This window comes from Microcebus murinus, unplaced genomic scaffold (genome assembly GCF_040939455.1).
Source record: "Microcebus murinus isolate Inina unplaced genomic scaffold, M.murinus_Inina_mat1.0 scaf004_hap2_Mmur4.0, whole genome shotgun sequence".
NCBI classification, from domain to species: domain Eukaryota; kingdom Metazoa; phylum Chordata; class Mammalia; order Primates; family Cheirogaleidae; genus Microcebus; species Microcebus murinus.
Genome location: NW_027438950.1, coordinates 386003 through 406871, shown reverse-complemented (window position 1 = coordinate 406871; position 20869 = coordinate 386003). Strand labels below are relative to the sequence as shown.

The 20869-nt window shown below is 36.5% G+C and overlaps 1 protein-coding gene across 1 annotated transcript in view; it reads left to right on the top strand.

Moving 5' to 3' along the window:
* Positions 1–20869, top strand: part of LOC142866370 (uncharacterized) — a 46206-nt gene that overhangs the window by 9030 nt on the left and 16307 nt on the right. The window contains 1 exon segment of the mRNA XM_075999744.1: positions 15611–16564. Within this exon segment, the coding sequence (XP_075855859.1) occupies positions 15611–16564 (954 nt within the window).

Genomic DNA, 20869 nt, shown 5'->3' with positions numbered 1-20869 from the left:
ATAATCAGTAGTTCTATCCTTTCTGTAAATGCATCTCACATCTTTAGAACTTAAATGGATTCGGATGCCATCGGCCCCAGACACAAATGGGAACAATATTATGTACACTGAATTGGACACATAAATTCCCTTTCTGCCTTCAATTCTTGCCCAAATGCAAGGAAATGGGCAGTGAGCCCTACTGAATTCATGCCTCTCTAGAGACCTAAATCTGCAGCTCTGGATTCTGAATCAAATGTCTGGGGTTCCTGAGGATGCATTGGAGCAGGTTCCAAAGAGGAATTTATTTTCCTGTTTTATTTCCTTCTCTGTAAATGAAAAGAATACACAAGTTTCATCCAAACTAGACCTGGCCTCAACTTAGAATTCCCAAGACAGGGACATACTTTGGACTGAGGATGTACCAAAATCTCAGGGGAGACATATGCTGCAGTGTAAGAGATCAACATGGACTTGTAAGTTGACTTTGAAAGGACCCAATTGGGGTGAGTGTAAACAATTTTCTAGATCTTGTGTAGTATCATATTGTAGTTGTGTGGAAAGAATAGAAAGGCTGGCACCACATCTAAATTTTTCTGTGAATTATTAGACACTTGCTACTCACCTTTTCTGGTATAATAAGGATCAAATCACACAAAGTAAAGGCTTCTTCACAGTGCAACAAACCATACTTCTGAGCACATAGCAGATGCTCGGTATACATTGCATCATGTTGCTCTTCACTTTGAAAATTAAGTATATGTTGTGATGAGAGTTGAACAAAAGGCAGTATGTATGCTGTGCTTGCTGTCTCTACCTGAGTACTACTAATAATGAATTTAGGTTGAGCAACATCAGCACTAAAAGGGACATAGCTAAGAACCCAATTAATGTACTCCTTCCACACCAGCAGACCACATTTCTTAGAATGAGGCCCACAGTACCACATGATTTATATTTACATTGATGTTTAAGAGACAATTTTAAGGTAATTAACTCTCAGCCCAGGCTTTCAATTAGGATAAGCTGGCTAGATTGAAGAAACACCATCACCTGCCTGTTGGGCTGGGTGGGAACATCCATGTGGTTTTAATTGTGCCCCACATAATTCTAATTTGATACCAGGGTCAAACATTAAGCCTCCTGCATACATTCATAAGAAATGAGTTTAGCTTTTGTTCCAGAGGAAAGTGACAGGGTCTACTCTATTGAGTTTGGCAGAGGCAGATCAGTGTTGTCCAGATTCCCATTCCTGTAGCAGAAACTCCTGGCACCTGTAGCCGGAGAAGGTAACTGGAAGAAAACACAGGAGAAACTCACATTTTGGTCTCAGTGAATTAGCTGCTCATAGCTGACTCTTTCTTGTGACTAAGAACAAGTGAGTGTAGCCTTTCTGCCTTTTAGTTCCTCCTGCTTGTGAACTTTGTGTAAACAAGGCAATAAATTTTTCTGAGTCCTTTAAGATTTAATTCTCATTTTCAAGATTTAATTCTCATTTTTCTACACAATATCACCTGAAAGGAAGTTACAGAATAGGAGAAGAGGAAGAAGAAATGGCTGGTTTTCAGGTAAATGTGTCCCAGATTAGGGGTTGTGTCCGGTATTTCTCCTAGAAAATCATGTAGAACTTCAATTTTGTGAACTTTTATACCTTTACTTCTTTACTTCTAATGTGTATGCCTAATAAGTTTCTAACTACATTTTTGTATTTCTTCTTAAGATAGTCAAGGAGCTCTGGAAAATCCTTCCTCCCTGTATAAGAGATCCTGCTCTAAATTCTTTCCCACAAGCATCTTACTACAATAGCCAAGTTTCATAAGAAATGTATGACATGTAATATTGAAATTGTTCCCGTTGTGACAGGTCAAGATAGAATAGTGTGGATGTCTGAGATTCCTCTTGGGGATGGGATATAGTCTTTGAATTTGAGTGAAGAGGGGGAACATGTACTCTCAAAGTTTTATCTGGATGCTTTATCAGCTAAACATAAAATATTATTAGGAGAATTCAGGAAGAGGATAGCATTGATTGCCTAGGATAACCAGAAAATTATGGAAAAAAAGGAAATAGAAGACTTGCTCTGTGTGATGCTAAAGTATTTACGTACATTATTAAAGATAACAAAACATGGGAAACAGCTGTATCTGAAATTTGCATACAACTGATGATTTTTCATGGTTACATATTGTTGGCCACTACTCTCTCAGCAGTGATTTTGTATTCTACTCTTTGCAATGATGCCTAACAACAATTTGTCCCACTAAAGTGGTATTAAATATATTCACTTGCTTAAGATGCTCTCTGAGAGATTTTTCCCCTATAAAGTTAATTGTCTTTTTCTCTTTATCATTAAGTGTCTCATGGAGATTTACTGAGTGATGTGCATGAAGGATCATATTTAATCTGGAAGCTCCCCTTTCTTCTTATAGTTTGCTTTGAAAAATGAGGGCTATCATCTGTGTTCTGTTCTGATGAACTGAGATAAATTCTACCTTTTACTGGATGTTGACAACATACTCTTAGGCAAGAAGCATTGATATCAGCAGTTATATCATGTGCCATGCAGAGATTCAGACCCCACCCCAGATCTCCTGAATCAGAATCTCTATTTTAACAAAATCTCTAGTTCTTCATTGTACTTGTAAAAATTAGGTGATACCTTCTAACTCACTATGTTTCTCTATGTGAGAAATATGCACAATTTATCAATGTGATGTAAATATAACACCCATAAATTTATATTACTGTTGTAAGGCCCTTAATTGTGTATTCAATGATTTATCATCCAAAGCATAATCATATGCACACTTTTTCATACATTTTTTGAGATCCTCATTCCAACGGATAAGAGAATATGTGCAAGAATATCAATGTGCTAAAATGTATCTTAATGGATAATTCCAGTCACTCATATGTCAGGAACAGTTCTCATAACTCATTTTCCTTGTAGTCAAATTAAGAACTCTCTGTATGGCCACTTAGGAAATATGTGTCTTTTTATAGGAGATGGTGACATTTCAGGATGTGGCTGTGGAATTCTCTCCAGAGGAGTGGGCATCCCTTGACAATGCTCAGCGAAATTTGTATAGGGATGTGATGTTGGAGAACTATGGAAACCTGGTCTCCCTTGGTGAGGATCACTTATATACAGAATTTCTATTCCACATTAAGGCCATTGCTTTTTTTATTAATAGTTTCTTAAAGGTTTCTACTTAACATGAATGAATTTTATTTTATTTTATTTTATTTATTTATATTTTAGCATGTTATGGGGATACAAGTGTTAAGGCTACTTATATTGCCCATGCCCCCCTCCCCCCTCGAGTAAGAGCTTCAAACACATCCATCCCCCAAACTTTGCACATCTTACTCATTGTGGTTGTATACACCCATCCCCTCCTCCCCCCTCCCACCCTCCCGACACCTGATAAATGTTACCCCTATATGTCCACTTAGGTGTTGATCTGTTAATACCAATTTTCTGTTGAGTGCATGTGATGCTGGTTTTTCCATTCTTGAGATACTTCACTTAGTAGAATGGGTTCCAGCTGTATCCAGGAATATACGAGAGGTGCTATATCACCATTGTTTCTTAAAGCTGAGTAGTAATATTCCATGGTATACATATACCACATTTTATTAATCCACTCATGAATTGATGGGCACTTGGGTTGTTTCCATAGCTTCACAATTGTGAATTGTGCTGCTATAAACATTTGAGTGCAGGTGTCTTTCTCATAAAAACACTTTTGATCTTTTGGGTAGATGCCCAATAGTGGAATTGTTGGATCAAATGGTAGATCTACTTGTATCTCTTTGAGGTATCTCCATATAGCTTTTCACAGAGGCTGAATTAGTTTGCAGTACCACTCGCAGTGTAGGAGTGTTCCTATCTCTCCACATCTATGCCAATATATATTGTTAGGGGACTTTTTACTGGAAGGTCATTCTTACTGGAGATAAGTGATATCTCATTGCAGTATGTTCAACATCTCTTATCATCAGGGAAATGCAAATTATTTTATTCTATCTGTATTTTTAATTTCTGATCTGTTCTATGTCTATTTGGTATAATATTAGAATCCAAGGTTCAGAATAACATGGCCGCATTTCAATTTCTCTACATTCTCAACATATGTATATATGTGTATCTGTATTTACTTATTTAAAAGTTCTCAATGTAATCAAAAAGTCCCCAAACAGCAAATGCTGGCATGGATGCAGAGAGAGAGGAACACTCCTACACTGCTGGTGGGACTGCAAGCTAGTTCAACCTCTGTGGAAAGCAACATGAATGAATTTTATATCCATGCTTTTAAAGAAAATTTGAAGATTTTGGTGCATAAAATAAAATCATTAGATGTCTCATGTTATCTTGAATCTTTCCCTTTGTTGGGATTTCACACTAGATTAGTGGTTACATTAGAAATCAGGGTATGGTATAAAATTATTGTCTGCACCTTGAAATAGAATTTCCACCTCTTATTTATATGGTGCTAGTGGGAATTGGCGCTCTAGTCATAAATTAGATCAATTTTTTATCATTCTACCTGGTCTGTGAGAAAGCAATATGTTGCAAAGGATTTTTCTAGAACCTTCTCTCATATACTCTCTACTAAGAATAGTACTGCATTAGTAATTAGAAAATCTTCAGCAAGAGTCATGTGAAATTTCTCTAATGAAACAGGTCTTGCAGAGTCAAAGCCAGAGCTGATCACATGCCTGGAGCAAAGAATAGAGCCCTGGATTATGAGGAAAGAGGAAACAACAGCTAAATATCCAGGTAGGTGAGATTCAGTGAAGCAGATTAACGAATGTTAGAGAGCCATAACTCAAGGAGGAAGGCAGATATTAAAAAGTCGGTTTGAATATTCTGCTCTTTTGGAAATGATTTTTAGAAGCCTGTGTCTCACAGGCTTCTTTATCTCACAGAAGGACATCTTTATCTCACAGAAGGACATCTTCTGTCCCATGCTCTTAAACTCTCTAAGAACTCTACCCATGCAGTGATCTTCCTTAGAATTCAGCGAGAACCAAAGTTCTTTTCATGGCTTATAAGGGACTACATTATCTATTAGCATTTCTATTGGTTAGGAGTTATGGGACTATCTGTGCATATTTTGAAGACCATGACATTAAACCATCTTTTGACAGCCATTCACTCTCCTGCCCTTTCTGGAGTACAGTGGCTGATCTTAGCTCACTGCAACCTCAAATATCTGGGCTCCAGGCATCCTACAACCTCTGTCTTCCAAATAGCTAGAACTATGGGCATGAGCTACCACGGCCAGTCATTTTTTTTATTATTATTATTTTCTTGTAAAAATTGAGTCTCCTTATGTTGCTAGGGCTGGTATCAAGATCCTGGCCTTAAGTGATCCTTCTTGCTTGGCCTCTCAAAGTGCTAGGATTATAGGTGTGATTCACCATGCCCAGCTCCCTGTTTTAAGTTCCTTTTGATGCCTCATTTCTGAAATATATAAAGGGGAATAGTGGAGATATTGGGATTTGTTTCTGGAATGGCAGAAACACTAGGGACAGATTGTCGTATTTTCTACATCATGATTTCCAATTCTAAGTTTTCAGAGGCAATTCTACAGAAAGTCAGACTCACTAATTTTGTACAAATGTATAGCCTCTTCTTAAATGTAAGAAAATCTAATGTTATTTCACTTCTAAATACTCTTTTTCTTGTATAAAATAAGAGTAAATTTTCAACTTTATTATACCCAAATTCCCAAAGTAATAATATAGTTTATTTTCCCTGCTCACCTTATGGAATTCTTAAATATACTGTCTCATTCAGTGCTTCAAATAGCTGAATATATTTATACTCCCAATTGATACATAATACTTTGATAACTTATGTTCCAAAATTTTGTCCTATTTAATAGCATCAAAAATGTGTCACTCATATGTGTGTGTGTGCATATATTTCTGTGTGTGGGGTATTTAATAGGTGGAAGTTTCCACAAATAAGAATTTTATAACTGTACATATTTATTGTACACACTTTAGTGATCTGATGTGTGTATAAATGGTAAAACAATATAATTAAGGTAATAAACTATTCCATCATCTCACATAGTTACCATTTAATTATAGTGAGAACATTTATTAATAGTGACGTCTATGGTCTAAACAAATTAAGAGCATATAAAACATTATTAATAACTCTAATCATGATGCCGTACATTAGACTTCCAAGATCTATTCATCTTATAACTACAAGCTTTTACCCTTAAACATTTCTTCACTTTTCCTGATGCCACATCCTGAAAACCAATGTTGTACTCTTTATTTTTGTAAATTCAACTTTTTAAAAATTATCCATAGCAGTTTTTATTAGCAATATTTATTAGTAGTATTTAATTATCCATAGCAGTATTTCTGGGAATGGCTGATTTTACTTAGCATAATGCCTACTACGTTCATCCATGTTGTTGAAATGGCAGGATATTTATTATTTTCATGGCTTAGAAATATTATATGGTATGTGTTTGTACAGTCATTTTTTAGTCTATTCATCATAAGCAGGCATTGAGTTTGTTTCCATTCTCTTGGCAAATATGTATAATGCTGCGATATACATGGGGGTGCAGACTCTTCTTAATATATTGATTTTACATGGTTATACTCATAGGTAGAATTGGTTAATGATAAGGCAGTTGTATTGTTTACATGTTTTAAACAAATCTCTATGATGACACTATCCATTTACAATCAATAACAGTCTACAGGGATTGATTTCCTGCAAACTCTTGTCCACACTTGTTTTGTCTCTTCTTTTACACATTAGTCATTGTAACAATTGTGGGGTGATACCTATCATAGTTTTCATTTGTGTTTACATGATGTTTTGGTGATGCTGACTTACTCTTGATGTTTCCTGTTGTAAACTGGTATGTTTTCTTTGAAAATATTCTACATAAACTTTTGCTTATTTTTAAGTGAGTGATGACATTGTTTTGCATTTGAAAAATATGAGTTTCCTATATATTTTTGGTGTTAACATATTATACAATATAAAATTTGAAAATATTTTCTCACATCCTATATTTTCTTATTTTGTTTTTTTTCCCTTGCTGTGCAGAGAATTTTAATTTGATGCAGCCCAAATTGTTTATATTTTGTTCCAGTGATTATTTTATCATATCCAAAAAAAAAAAAATTAAGAAAATTGCAAGTCTTATGTCAGGTTTTCCCATATTTTTTTCTTTTCCTTTATACTGTTTTTTTTTTTTTAGAAACATTAGAGTTTTATGTCTTCCATTTAAATCTTTATTACATCGGGAGTTAGTTTTGGGGTATCATGTAAGCAAAAACAGTTTGCTTTTATTCATTTGTTTTTGGGTATCCAATTTCCCAGCACCAAGCATTGAAGAGCCATACTTTCTGCATCGTGCATTCCTAAAGCCTAGATAAATGTTAGTTGACCTTATATGTTTCCATTTATTTCTGAGCTCTCCATTCTCTTCTATTGTTATTTGTGTTGGTTTTTATGTGCATATTTTGCTGTTTTTATTACTCCCACGTTAAAATTTAGTTTGAAATCAGAAAGTGTGATGCTGGAACCTTTTTTCTTCTTTGCCATTATTGTTTAGGGCTCTTCAATGATATTTCTGATATCATAAAAATATTAGGATTTGTTGGTTAATGCTGTCAAGTAATACCCCTGGAATTTTGATAGGGAGTGCATTGAATGTATACATTGCTTTGGGTAATATATTTCTATTTATTCATGCTATCTTTAATTTCATTTATTAATATCTTATACTACTCAGTGTAAAGGGTATTTTTAACCACTTTGGTTAAATTTATTTCTTAGAAATCTATTATCTTGATGGTATTGTACATGAGAGTGTATTCTTTTTTTATTGTCTATATTATTAGTGTATAGAAAAATAACTGATATCTGTATGTAAATGTTACATCCTTTGACTTAACTGAGGGTTTGTTTTTTTTAATTTCGGCATATTATGGGGGTACAGATTTTAAGGTTTAAATAAATGCCCATTTCCCCCCTCCCCCCACAAGTCTGAGTCTCCATCATGACCATCCTCCAGATGGTGCACATCTCACTCATTATGTATGTATATACCCGCCCCCCTCCCCCCTCCCACCTGCCCAATACCCTATTACTGTAGTACCTATGTGTCCACTTAGGTGCTACTCAGTTAATACCAGTTTGCTGGAGAATATATCTGGTGCTTGTTTTTCCATTCTTGGGATACTTCACTTAGTAGTATGGGTTCCAGCTCTAACCAGGAAAATATAAGATGTGCTATATCACCGTTGTTTCTTAGAGCTGAATAGTACTCCATGGTATACATATACCACATTTTATTAATCCATTCTTGGATTGATGGGCACTTGGGCTGTTTCCACAGCCTTGCAATTATGAATTGTGCTGCTATAAACATTCGAGTGCAGGTGTCTTTTTTGTAGAGTGTCATTGGATCATTTGGGTAGAGGCCCAGCAATGGGATTGCTGGATCAAATGGTAGATTCATTTGTATTGCTTTAAGGTATCTCCATATTGCTTTCTACAGAGGTTGAAGTAGTTTGCAGTCTCACCAGCAGTGTAGGAGTGTTCCTCTCTCTCCGCAACCACGCCAGCATTTATTGTTTGGAGATTTTTTGATTAAGGCCATTCTCACTGGAATTAAGTGATATCTCATTGTGGTTTTGATTTGCATTTCCCTGATGATTAGGGATGTTGAGCATTTTTTCATATGTTTGTTGGCCATTCTTCTGTCTTCTTTAGAAAAGTTTCTGTTCAATTTCTTTGCCCACTTTTTAATGGGGTTATTTGATTTTTTCTTCGTGATTTTCGTGAGTTCTAAGTATATTCTAGTTATCAGTCCCTTATCGGATGCATAGGATGCAAAAATTTTCTCCCATTTTGTAGGTTGTCTGTTTACTTTCATGACTATTTCTTTGGCTGTGCAGAAGCTTTGTAGTTTGATCATATCCCATTTATTTATTTTTGTTGCTGCTGTGATTGCCTTTGGGGACTTCTTCATAAACTCTTTGCCCAGGCCAATGTCTAGGAGAGTGTTTCCAACATTTTCTTCTAGAGTTCTAATAGTTTCATACCTTAGGTTTAAGTCTGTTATCCAACGTGAGTTGGTTTTTGTGAGAGGTGAAAGGTGTGGGTCCTGTTTTAGCCTTCTGCAGGTGGCTATCCAGTTTTCCCAGCACCATTTATTGAAAAAAGATTCTTTTCCCCAGCGTATATATTTGTCTGCTTTGTCAAAGATTAGATGGCTATATGAGGATGGTTTTATATCAGGATTCTCACATCTGTTCCACTGGTCAATATTCCTACTTTTGTGCCAATACCATATTGATTTAATTACTACAGCTTTGTAGTATAGTTTGATATCTGGCATATTAATGCCTCCCATTTTGTTTTTGTTGCCTAGAATTGCTCTTGATATTTCGGGTCTTCTTTGGTTCTATACGAAGGGTAAAATTATTTTTTCTATATCTGTGAAGAATGCTGATGGGATTTTAATAGGTATTGCATTGAATCTGTAGATCAGCTTGGGTAGTATAGACATTTTGATGATATTGAGTCTGCTGATCCACGAGCATGGTATGGATTTCCATCTGTTTACATCCTCTGCTATTTCCTTCCTCAGTGTTTCATAGTTCTCCCTTTAGAGGTCTTTTACGTCCTTGGTTAAGTATATTCCTAGGTACTTTAATTTCTTTGTTGCTATTGTGAAGGGAATTGAGTCTTTGATTTGATTCTCAATTAGATTGTTGTTGGCGTATATGAATGCCTCTGATTTCTGTGTATTGATTTTGTATCCTGAGACTTTACTAAATTCATTGATCAGTTCCAGGAGTTTCTTGGTTGAATCTTTGGGGTTTTCTAAATACAATATCATATCATCAGCAAACAATGAAAGTTGGATGTCCTCTGCCCCTATTTGGATACCTTTGATTCCATTTTCCTGTCTGATTGCTGTAGCCAAGACTTCCAGCACCATGTTCAGCAGAAGTGGAGATAGTGGGCAGCCTTGTCTGGTTCCAGTTCTAAGTGGGAATGATTTCAATTTTTCCCCATTCAGTATGATGTTGGCTATGGGTCTGTCATATATGGCTTGTAACATTTTTAGGTATGTCCCTTCTATGCCTATTTTCTTAAGTGTTCGTATCATGAAGAGGTGTTGAATTTTGTCAAGAGTTTTCTCTGCTTCTATTGAAAGAATCATGTGGTCTTTGTTTTAGCTTCTGTTTATGTGTTGAATTGCATTTATAGATTTACATATGTTGAACCATCCCTGCATCCCTGGGATGAAGCCCACTTGGTCGTGGTGGATTATTTTTTTGATAAGTGTCTGGATTCGGTTAGCTAAGATTTTGTTGAAAATTTTTGCATCTATATTCATTAGGGATATTGGTCTGTAGTTTTCTTTTTTTGTTGCATCCTTTCCTGGTTTTGGTATCAGAGTAATATTCGCTTCATAAAAGGTGTTGGGGAGGTTTGCGTTCTTCTCGATGTTGTAGAATAGTTTCTGCAAGATAGGTACTAGTTCTTCTTTGTAAGTGTGGTAAAATTCAGGTGTGAAGCCATCTGGACCGGGACTTTTCTTTTTAGGGAGATTTTTAATTGCTGTTTCTATTTCAGCTGTTGAGATTGGTCTATTCAGGGAATCTATTTCTTCCTGGTTGAGGCTAGGGAGGCTGTTTGTTTCTAGAAATTTGTCCATTTCCTCCACATTTTCCAGTTTGTGTGCATAAAGATTTTTGTAGTATTCATAAATTGTATCTTGTATCTCTTTGGGATCAGTTGTGATATCTCCTTTTTTATTCCTGATGGAGCTTATTAGAGATTTCTCTTTTCTGCTTTTCGTTAGCTTAGCCAATGGTGTGTCAATTTTGTTCATATTTTCAAAGAACCAACTTTTTGTTTTATTAATCTCCTGAATAGCTTCCTTGTTTTCAATTTGGTTTAGTTCTGATTTGATCGTGTTGATTTCACTTCTTTTGCTGGGTTTGGGGTTGGTCTGTTCTTCTTTTTCCAGCTCTTTGAGTCTTTTCATTAGACTGTCTATTTGTGATCTTCTTGTCTTTTGGTTATAGGCATTTATGGAGATAAACGTTCCTCTGAGAACTGCTTTAGCTGTGTCCCAGAGGATTTGATAACTTGTCTCTCCGTTGTCGTTTTCTTCATAGAATTTTTTTATTTCCGTCTTGATTTCTTCATTTATGAAGTAATCATTTAGTAAGAGGTTGTTTAATTTCAACGTTTTTGTGTAGAAATGTGAGTTTCTGTTAGGGTTGATTTCTAGTTTTATTCCACTGTGATCTGAGACGGTACATGGTATGATTTCTATTTTTTTAAATTTCTTGAGATTTTCTTTGTGTCCTAGGATGTGGTCAATCTTAGAGAATGTCCCGTGAGCTGATGAGAAGAACGTATATTCAGTGGATTTTGGGTAGAATGTTCTGTAAATGTCAGTCAGACCCAATTGTTCTAGAGTTTTGTTTAAGTCCATTATTTCTTTAAATTTTCTGTCTGGAGGATCTGTCTCATGCTGTCAGTGGGGTGTTGAAATCTCCGGTGATTATGGAGTTGCTATTAATCCATTTGCTTAGCTCCAGTAAGGTTTGCTTTATGAATCTGGGTGCACCTAAGTTGGGTGCATATATATTTAAAATTGTTATCTCTTCTTGTTGGACTGTGCCCTTCACCATTATATAATGACCCTCTTTGTCTTTCATTACTTTTGTTGGTTTAAAAATTAAATCGTTTGAAATTAGAACTGCCACACCAGCCTTCTTTTGGCTTCTATTTGCTTGGAATATTGATCTCCACCCTTTTATTTTTAGTCTATATGCATCCTTGCAGGTTAGATGTGTTTCCTGAAGACAGCATATACTTGGCCTGTATTTTCTTATCCATTCAGCCAGCCTATGTCTCTTGAGCGGAGAGTTTAAGCCATTCACATTTATTGAGAGAACTGATAGGTAAGGTAGATTACTGATCATTCTGTTGGGTTGGATGTTGTTGCTATGATTTCTGTCCTTTGCCATTGTAATATCTGGCCTTTAATATCTTTGGGTTTTGGTTGTTTTTATATTCGTGGGTTATTATTATGATGTTCCGTGCGTAACGCTGTTTTAAGTACTTCTTGTAGGGCTGTTCTTGTCTTGGTAAATTATCTGAGCCTTTGCTTGTCTGAGAATGTTTTTATTTCTCCTTCATATATGAAGCTTATTTTTGCGGGGAATAATATTCTAGGCTGGGCATTGTTTTGTTTCAAAAGAGTGAGAATGTGGCCCCAGTCTCTCCTTCCTTGTAAAGTCTCATTAGAGAAGTCTGATGTTATTCGAATTGGCTTTCCCTTGTATGTTATTTGCTTCTTTTGTCTTACAGCTCTTAGAAGGGCCTCTTTAGTTGATACTTTGGTCAGTCTGATGATTGCATGTCATGAAGTCTTCCTGTTTGCGTTGAATCTCCCAGGGGTCCTCTGAGCTTCCTGAACTTGTATATCAAGATTTTGAGCAAGGCCTGGGAAATTTTTCTCTATTATATTTTCAAACAGCTTGTCCAACCCTTGAGTGTTGTCTTCTTCCCCTTCCTGTAAACCTATGACCCTCACATTGGGTTTCTTCACATAATCCCACACCTCTTGTAGGCTTTGCTCTTTTCTCTTGTTTCTCTGCTCTATTTCTGTGACTGATTTATTTAATTGGAGGGTGTTATCTTCAAGCTCTGAGATTCTTTCTTCTGTTTCATCCACCCTGTTCTTGAGACTTTCCACTGTATTTTGTAGTTCCTTGAATGGATTCTTCATTTCCAGGAGTTTGGTTACTCTTTTCTTCATTGTGTCTATTTCTTTTCCCATATCCTGGAGGCTTTTTGTGGTTTCTTTGTGTTGGTTATTGAGTTGTTGTTGGAGCTGGGTGAGTGTTCTTATGATCCACGTATGAAATTCCTCTTCTGTCATATTGGTTGCCTGATTTTGGTTGGTGTCCATTTCTAGGGGGCTGGTGCTCCTCTTTGGGGGTGCGTTTACCATTTGGTTCTTCATATTTCCTGAGTTCTTTCGCTGATTTCTTCCCATGTCGATCAGTTGTTGTTTCTTTCCTTAAGTTATTGTTTGGGTATTCACACACCTTGTTTAGTTTCTGAGGTGTTAGGTGGTGTATGTGGGTGAAATTGGACCACTCCCTGTATATTGAGTCAGTGGGTGCCATGAAAAGGCTGTGCAAGATGCCGTCCCTGTCAGTAGGTGGCGTTTGCTTGGGGGATCAAGCTATGCAGTTGATTTTGTGTAAGCCTGTGCTCAGGCCGTTAGCAGGGGTCAAAGTTCTGTTCTCTGCTTCCAGGGAAAGCTGTCAGGGTGGGGCTGGAATGGTCCTGCTCAGCCAGAAAGTCTGCCTGTGGGGGTGGGGCTGTCTGAGACCTGCAGTCTGGAGCGGGCCTCAGTCTTTCCACCCTCCCCAAATCCGCAGCTACTCCTGGGCCTCTGCCAGCAGGCCAGACCACAAGCCACCAGGCCTCCCTGGACTGTGATGCCGGCGGGGAGGTTCCCTGCACAGGAACGCCACCTGGGTTGGGCGCACGGCCTCCTCCTTGGAGGAGGGTTGCCCTCTAGGATGCCAATCCGCCGCTGGAGGCACACACGCCTCAGTAGGCTGTTCAAGTATAACCCTTCTGTGCCCGGGGCAATGCTAGCCCTTGGTGCAGGGGATCTGGTCTGCAGGTCTGTCCTATGGGTCCAAGAGTTCAAACTGTATCCCCACCAGGGAGAGGATTTCCGGGCCCAATTCACCCACAGGGAGCCCATGCTCGATCTATGTCTCTCTGACTCTGAGTCGTCACCATTCTCCTGGGAACACCGTGCCAGCAGCAACTGGGAGGACTGGCAGGTAGGGCGCTCACAGTCTGAATTCCCCTGAGTCAGCTGTGGAGTCCCAAAAGGGAAGGTCCCGTTCCCTGGATGTGCCTCTGGCTGGTGGCTGTATTGTCTCTCTGGGCAGCCGCGGGTAGGGTAGGCGGAGGGGAGGAGGAGGCAATAGGCGCCTGCCTGGCGGCTCGGGTCTATGCACACGGAAGTGCCCAGAGGAAGTTGGGAACCTAGTGCCACATCTGCTACAGGCTCACCGCTGGCTGGTGGCTGCCGTCTCTGGGCTGATGTCTGCAGTTCTCTCTACCCGCTGGGGAGCCCACCAGTAGTCCCAAATTCAGGGGAGGGGAAACAGCAAATCCACCTACCCTTGCCGCTGGTCTCCGGGCTGCTCCGGTGGTCTCAGCCTCTAGTTCTCCTCCGCAGCCTTTTCCCGTGTAGTCTCCCGGGGTCTCAGGTACCCCTCCTTCAGGCCCACGTCCACTGTATGCTCGTGTTCTTGCTTCTTCCCTCTAATTTCTGCTAGAACCTGTCTTTTCTGCAGATACACTCTGTCTGGCGGTGTTATTCGTCTGCCATCTTGCTCTGCCCCCCTCTTGTGACAGTTTTGACTTAAAGTATATTTTGAAAATTATAATGTTTTTCACTTTAAAATAATGTACCTAATATAATTTTGAACTCCACTGCTCTTTGATGCTAAATGTTTTTCTGATATATCTTGCTATATCCTGCCAATTGTAGTCTATTATTCTCACCAGGTATGAAGTCAAGTCGCTTTAGATAGAATATAGTTGGATTTTTTTTAACTCTTTATTTAACTGTGCCTTCTGACTGGAAACAGTAGTGCATAAATATTTACATAATTTTCTCAAAGGAAGGATTTACAATTTCTCTTATGTTAATTATTTTATATAACTTTTTTCACTGTCTTTTCTTTCTTTCCTCTCCCTCTGTCCTGCATTGTACCTCACTGATTTTTAGTGACATATTTTGTTTCTTTGCCTAGCTTTCTTTTTTCTCTATAAACATTTTTTTCTGATGTTCCCTGTGAGAACTATATAAAACCTTTTGAACTTGCAACTTATGTTAAATGAATAACTACTTCAGTTGCATATAAATATTCTTAATCTTTACATCTGCCCCTACCTTTATGATATCGATGTCAGTAATTATGTCTTTTTATATTGTATAGAAATTAACACATGGCAATGATCATTTTTTTTTATTTTGCCTTTCAAATTTATAACACAATTAAATATTTTGCACCATCATTATGATAATGCAGAATTTTATTCTTAATATATGCTTATTTTTCTAAGAGAGTTATGTAGTTGTCAAGGGAGGTGGAAACCAGCCTTTGGAAAGGCCACAAAAAACACATGTGTGTACATATGCCCATAGTTTCATTCTCTTTTGAAAGGGAATCCAGGAGATGGGATTTTACTACTAAAGTGATAACTCAGTGTCAGCATGGAGGAAGGGCTTTGGTGAGTAAATGCAACAAAGTTTCCTTCCCCTTCCTGTGGTTCTTGGTGTTTTTCTCAATTGGGGTGCTATGAACTATTAGCAGTTATGATTTCTAAAAGAATCATGGTTGTAATTATATGTTTAAGATCATACATCTATGATGCAAGTAAGACCATGGTATTCTATTGTGCTTTCTTGCTAATGTGCTTTGTATAGTTTTATATATTCAAATTGTGAAGTATATTCACCTGAGTCTGGTTAGTGAGATACTTTGTCATTTTCATTTCTTTCAGAACTATCTCACTATTGCACCAAAGACCTATTACCAGAGCAGGGCACAAAAGACCCCTTTCAGAAATCAATAACGAGACTATATGGAAGCTTTTACCTTAAAAATATATACTTAAGAAGAGATGGGGAGTGTTTGGCTGAGTGTAAGAAGCAGAAAGTATGTTCTGATGGTCTTACCCAATGTTTGTCAACTTTCCATAGAAAAATCTTCAAAAGTGACAAATGTATAAAAGTCTTTAGCAAATCATCAAATCTATATAGACAAAAGACAAGACATACTGGAGAGAAAAGTTTCAAACTTAAAGAATGTAGCAAAACATTTAACCACAGCTCTAATGTTTCTGGACATAGAAAAATTCATACCACACAGAAATCCTACAAGTGTGAAGAATGTGGAAAACCCTTTAACTGTTGCTCAAACCTTATTATACATAGGAGAATTCACACTGGAGAGAAACCCTACAAATGTGAAGAATGTGGTAAAGCCTTTACCCAGTCCATACACCTTACTCAACATAAAAGAATCCATACTGGAGAGAAACCCTACAAATGTGAAGAATGTGACAAAGCCTTTATCCAGTTCTCAATCCTTAGTCAACATAAAAGAATTCATACTGGCGAGAAACCCTACAAATGTGAAGAATGTGGCAAAGCCTTTATCCAGTTCTCAATCCTTAGTCAACATAAAAGAATTCATACTGGCGAAAAACCCTACAAATGTGAAGAATGTGGCAAAGCCTTTAACTGGTCCTCAACCCTTAGTCTACATAAAAGAATTCATACTGGAGAGAAACCCTACAAATGTGAAGAATGTGGCAAAGCCTTTAACCGGTCCTCAAACCTTACTCAACATAAAAGAATTCATACTGGAGAGAAACCCTACAAATGTGAAGAATGTGGCAAAGCCTTTACCCAGTGTTCAGGCCTTAGTCAACATAAAAGAATTCATACTGGAGGTATGAAACCCTGAAATGTTGTAGAATGTGGTAAAGTCTTTATCCAGCTCCGAGACTTCACTCTACATAAATGAATCCATACAGGAGAGAAACCATAGAAATGTGAGAAATGTGGCAAAGCATTTTCCCAGTGCTCACACCTTAATCTTCATAGGAGAATGCATAACAGAGAAAAATTCCATGAATGTGAGAATTGTGGCAAAGTCTTTAATAACTGCTCGCATTTTATTCAACACCAAATAAATTATACTAGATAAAAGTGAGATAAATGTAATGAGTATGGAAGTGCTTTCCCTAAGTATTAGCTTTAAAATGCACAACAGTACTTATACTTAAAGTAAACAATCATAATGTAGAGTGCTGACAATACCTTTAGTTACAACAGAGATCTTATTGGACATGGGAGAACTTACACTTAAAAAAATGCTCCAATATTTTCTCCAACATTGCTCAACATCACAAAAATTTTAAGAGATAGACACCTTACAAATATAATGAATGTGAAAAAATATTTATGCAAAAGATATACCTTAGAGAACCACAAAGAATTGATAGTTAAAATTACTCTACAGATATAATGAATTTCAGAACACATTTCAAGAAGAATCAAGTCTAAACAAATATCAGAGGACTCAGAGTGTAATACACTAATGCACTAACACATTCACAGATTTCTTTAAACCAGGTTGTTGATTACAGAGTACCACCCAGTTAAAATAGTTAGTTGATTTACTTGTATGTCAGCTTTAAAAAGAGAGAGATTTTGTGAGAGTTATAATTACATGTAAAATATACTTTCTGGTCAGGGTAGGGTAAAAATATAAAAGGTATAATTTTTTTTTCCTTTTTGACAAGCAAATACTAATGTTATTCAACTTTAAATACAGTAGATGTTATGTTTTCATTTTTAGCGTGTATGTGAATGTGTGTGGCTAATGATAGCTACATCGCATTTATTAGTAGTCTTTGTGTATCCAGTAGGCATTATTCATGTACTTTTCCATGGGAAATTAAAATCACTGAAATGTAAGATTTATGAAATGGAGAGGTACTATGGATATTTTTAATAACAAACAGTATTTCAAGTGATGTATGACGTAGGTATACAGACTAATATTTTTCTCATTATAATCAAAATGAAAAAATTAGAATATTAGAAATTACTTGTTTTAATATTGTACATTATGATAGATAATAAAATCGAATGAAATTTGGAATATTTTTAGATTACATGTAAACTTAATTTGTTTCATTAAATTAAAAGTAATTTTAATGTGTCAAACATGTTGTAGATTGAATGAAGTGTTATTTTGCACCACAATTAACCTATCCCATGTTACTCAAAGTTGGATGTAATGGGTTGTAAAAATGTACTGTGGGGTTACACAGTAACAAGACATCACTTGTGATCCTTTTTATCAGTGTCTCTACTTTGAAGAATAATGTTCCCAAAGCTCTTTTTCATGATATGTATAATTACATTGTTCCTATAATGCTTATAATAAAGATTTTGTACTTAATGTAAAGCCATACATTTCTTAACACAGCATGACTAGTTATTACATTGTATCCTACATTTTTCTTTCAACATGCAACCTGCCTGGCCAATAAAACAGAAATAAGCATATTTTTATTTATATTGAATCAAATATACAAATACATCATGGTTAAGTTGAACTATAGTTGTAGTATATTTACAGAGTAAGTAATTATGTTTGTGTGAATGTGGATGTATACCTATTTCAAGAGAAAAAAAGAAATATTAGAAAAGATGGATAATTTCAAAAGTGTTGAGAATTTACTAGCAAACTAGAAACTTCAAAGATTCTGAAAGGAAATATTTTGTTCACTTTATGTTTAATTAATTGTTTAAAACGCTAAAGCTTCTGAATGGGAACATGCCCATGCCAATCCTCTGTTCTTACATGCTTATTACTCATGCTAGGCCACCTATGTTATTTTATTATTTCAAAGTTCATTAAATACCATTTATGTGACCTGATCTGCAATTACAACAAGGATTGTTATAAAACTTCATGGTGCTCATAAAATTACCTAAAGGTGTGAGTAATTCCACATTGTAGTAATTACATTTTACTTAGTACATTCTATATTTTCATACTAATTTGGGAAGGATATTGAAAGAACATTCTGGTTACTGTTTCTTTTACTTTGGGTTATCAAACTAATTGATTTATTGACTTTATCAGGCTACTTTGTTCAGGTAAACACTCAGAAGGATTTATAAATTATGGAGTTGATTTTATATTTAATTAGAAGAAATAAGTACAGGACATTGTTAGATATTTAATAGATGCTTTATAATTAGCAGTCAATATTTCTGTAGGAGAGAGCTTGTGGCTCCAGAGAAGAGATTGAAAATGTCCAGGGTAAAAAATCACTGATTTTGCATGTAGAGCGATGGAACTGGCAGAACAACCAACTCTTGGAATTTATAAGTGCAAATTGTGCTTCTTTCATTTCATAATTATCTCACGTTTTTTGGCATTTTTTTTAATCTGCATTCCCTTCTACAACTCTATCTAAGCCATTCTTCTTTCCATCTGTGCTTGGGCTATAATATTCTCACTGTTGTACTCAAGCCTGGCCAGTCACACAATACTTTAAAAGTTCTGATGAGAAGTGTAGAATTTTTTTAGTTTAGTGAACAAAAATTTTAGCTAGACAGCTTGAGGCCATTTATAGGCTATACATACAGCATTCTCATAACTTAAGTAAAATTAGAGAGGTTCAGTGTCCTAAGGTTAAAGTAAGAGCCTCTGATCCTAACATATAATGTCATAAATATGAAAATAATTACAATAAGTGAAGCATTAATAAGTGTGTGATGCATATGGTAAGTTCTATAAAAAGAAATATGAGAATTTGGCAATCTCTTAATAGGAAGTTTAGGTAAAGAGCATTGGATTTAATTTTCTATTAATTATAGTACAACATATGCATCCATCTAGAATCTACTTTTGAGTGTGTATTTTCAGTGTTAGAATATAATGGAATGATTTCTCTGTATTGAAAATGTTTGGAATAATCTTTCTTTACCTGATATTTCAATCTTAGAGAATTTATTTTACATAACTTTATCTTCCTTTATTTTAGTAGTTGGAGTGTGCAGTACACACTTCACATTCTTAGTCATCTAACATTGGCCAATAATTTGGTCATTCTCCCTAGAGGAATCTCAGGGATCATGGCCACTTTTTGATTGAAAATTTCATCAGTGATTTTGGATGCAATCCTGTTTTTGATGCTCACAGTGGCCAGAGGTGAGACAGTTTGCACCACATACATCTTTAGTCTCTTCCATAACATAATCATCAGCACCAGGAAGTCCAGGTGTCTTTATCTTCAAATAAAATCATTAAAGCCCCTTTCATGTTCTGTGCTGGATTATGAACCTGCTGGTAAATATCAGAGTTCCCTTGCTTACGACTGACAAATGGAATGACAGAAGCAGCACTCTCACTCTGTTGCCTGGGTTAGAGTGCCATGGCATCAGCCTAGCTTACAGCAACCTCAAACTCTTGGGCTGAAGCAATCTTTCTTCCTCAGCCTCCCTAGTAGCTGGGACTACAAGCATATGCCACAATGCCCTGCTGATTTCTCTATATATTTTTATTTGGACAATTAATTACTTTCTATTTTTAGTGGAGACATGGTCAAGGTCTTGCTCAGGCTGGTTTCAAACTCCTGACCTTGAGTGATTCTCCTGCCTTGGTCTCCCAGAATGCTAGGATTACAGGTGTGAGCCACCGTGCACAGCCAGCACAAACTCTCTTGACACCCTGAGCTCGATTAAACAATTAGTTCAAATAGAAAGGTAATTCCTTGGGTTTGGAAATCTCCTGTGTGAACAGTTATATCTCTGCCTAAATTTTTCCAGTTAATCACTTGGTGCAGGGATAATATGTGTCAGAAACCCTAGCTAAATGTGTCCGCGGACCCACCAGTAAAAATTTCTGGCACAAATTACGGGTCAAGAATATTGGTTTGATATTAATGCTCAACTAAATTATGATGATCAGGCTATTTCTCATATACAACAGTGCTGTATTAAAGTATGGAAAAGGTACCTTCTCTTAGACTCTAGCTTCCTATATAAATGTTAAACAAAATGTTAATGAAACTCATGTAGATTTTATTGCTAGATTGCAAGAAAGATATGGTGCAAGAAATGGTTAGTCCTCCTAATTGAAGGAATATGATTTTACATATATCGGCTTTTAATAATGTTAAATCTAAATGCCATTGCCATTATGCCCAGCAAAATTAAGCAGCATGGTGCCA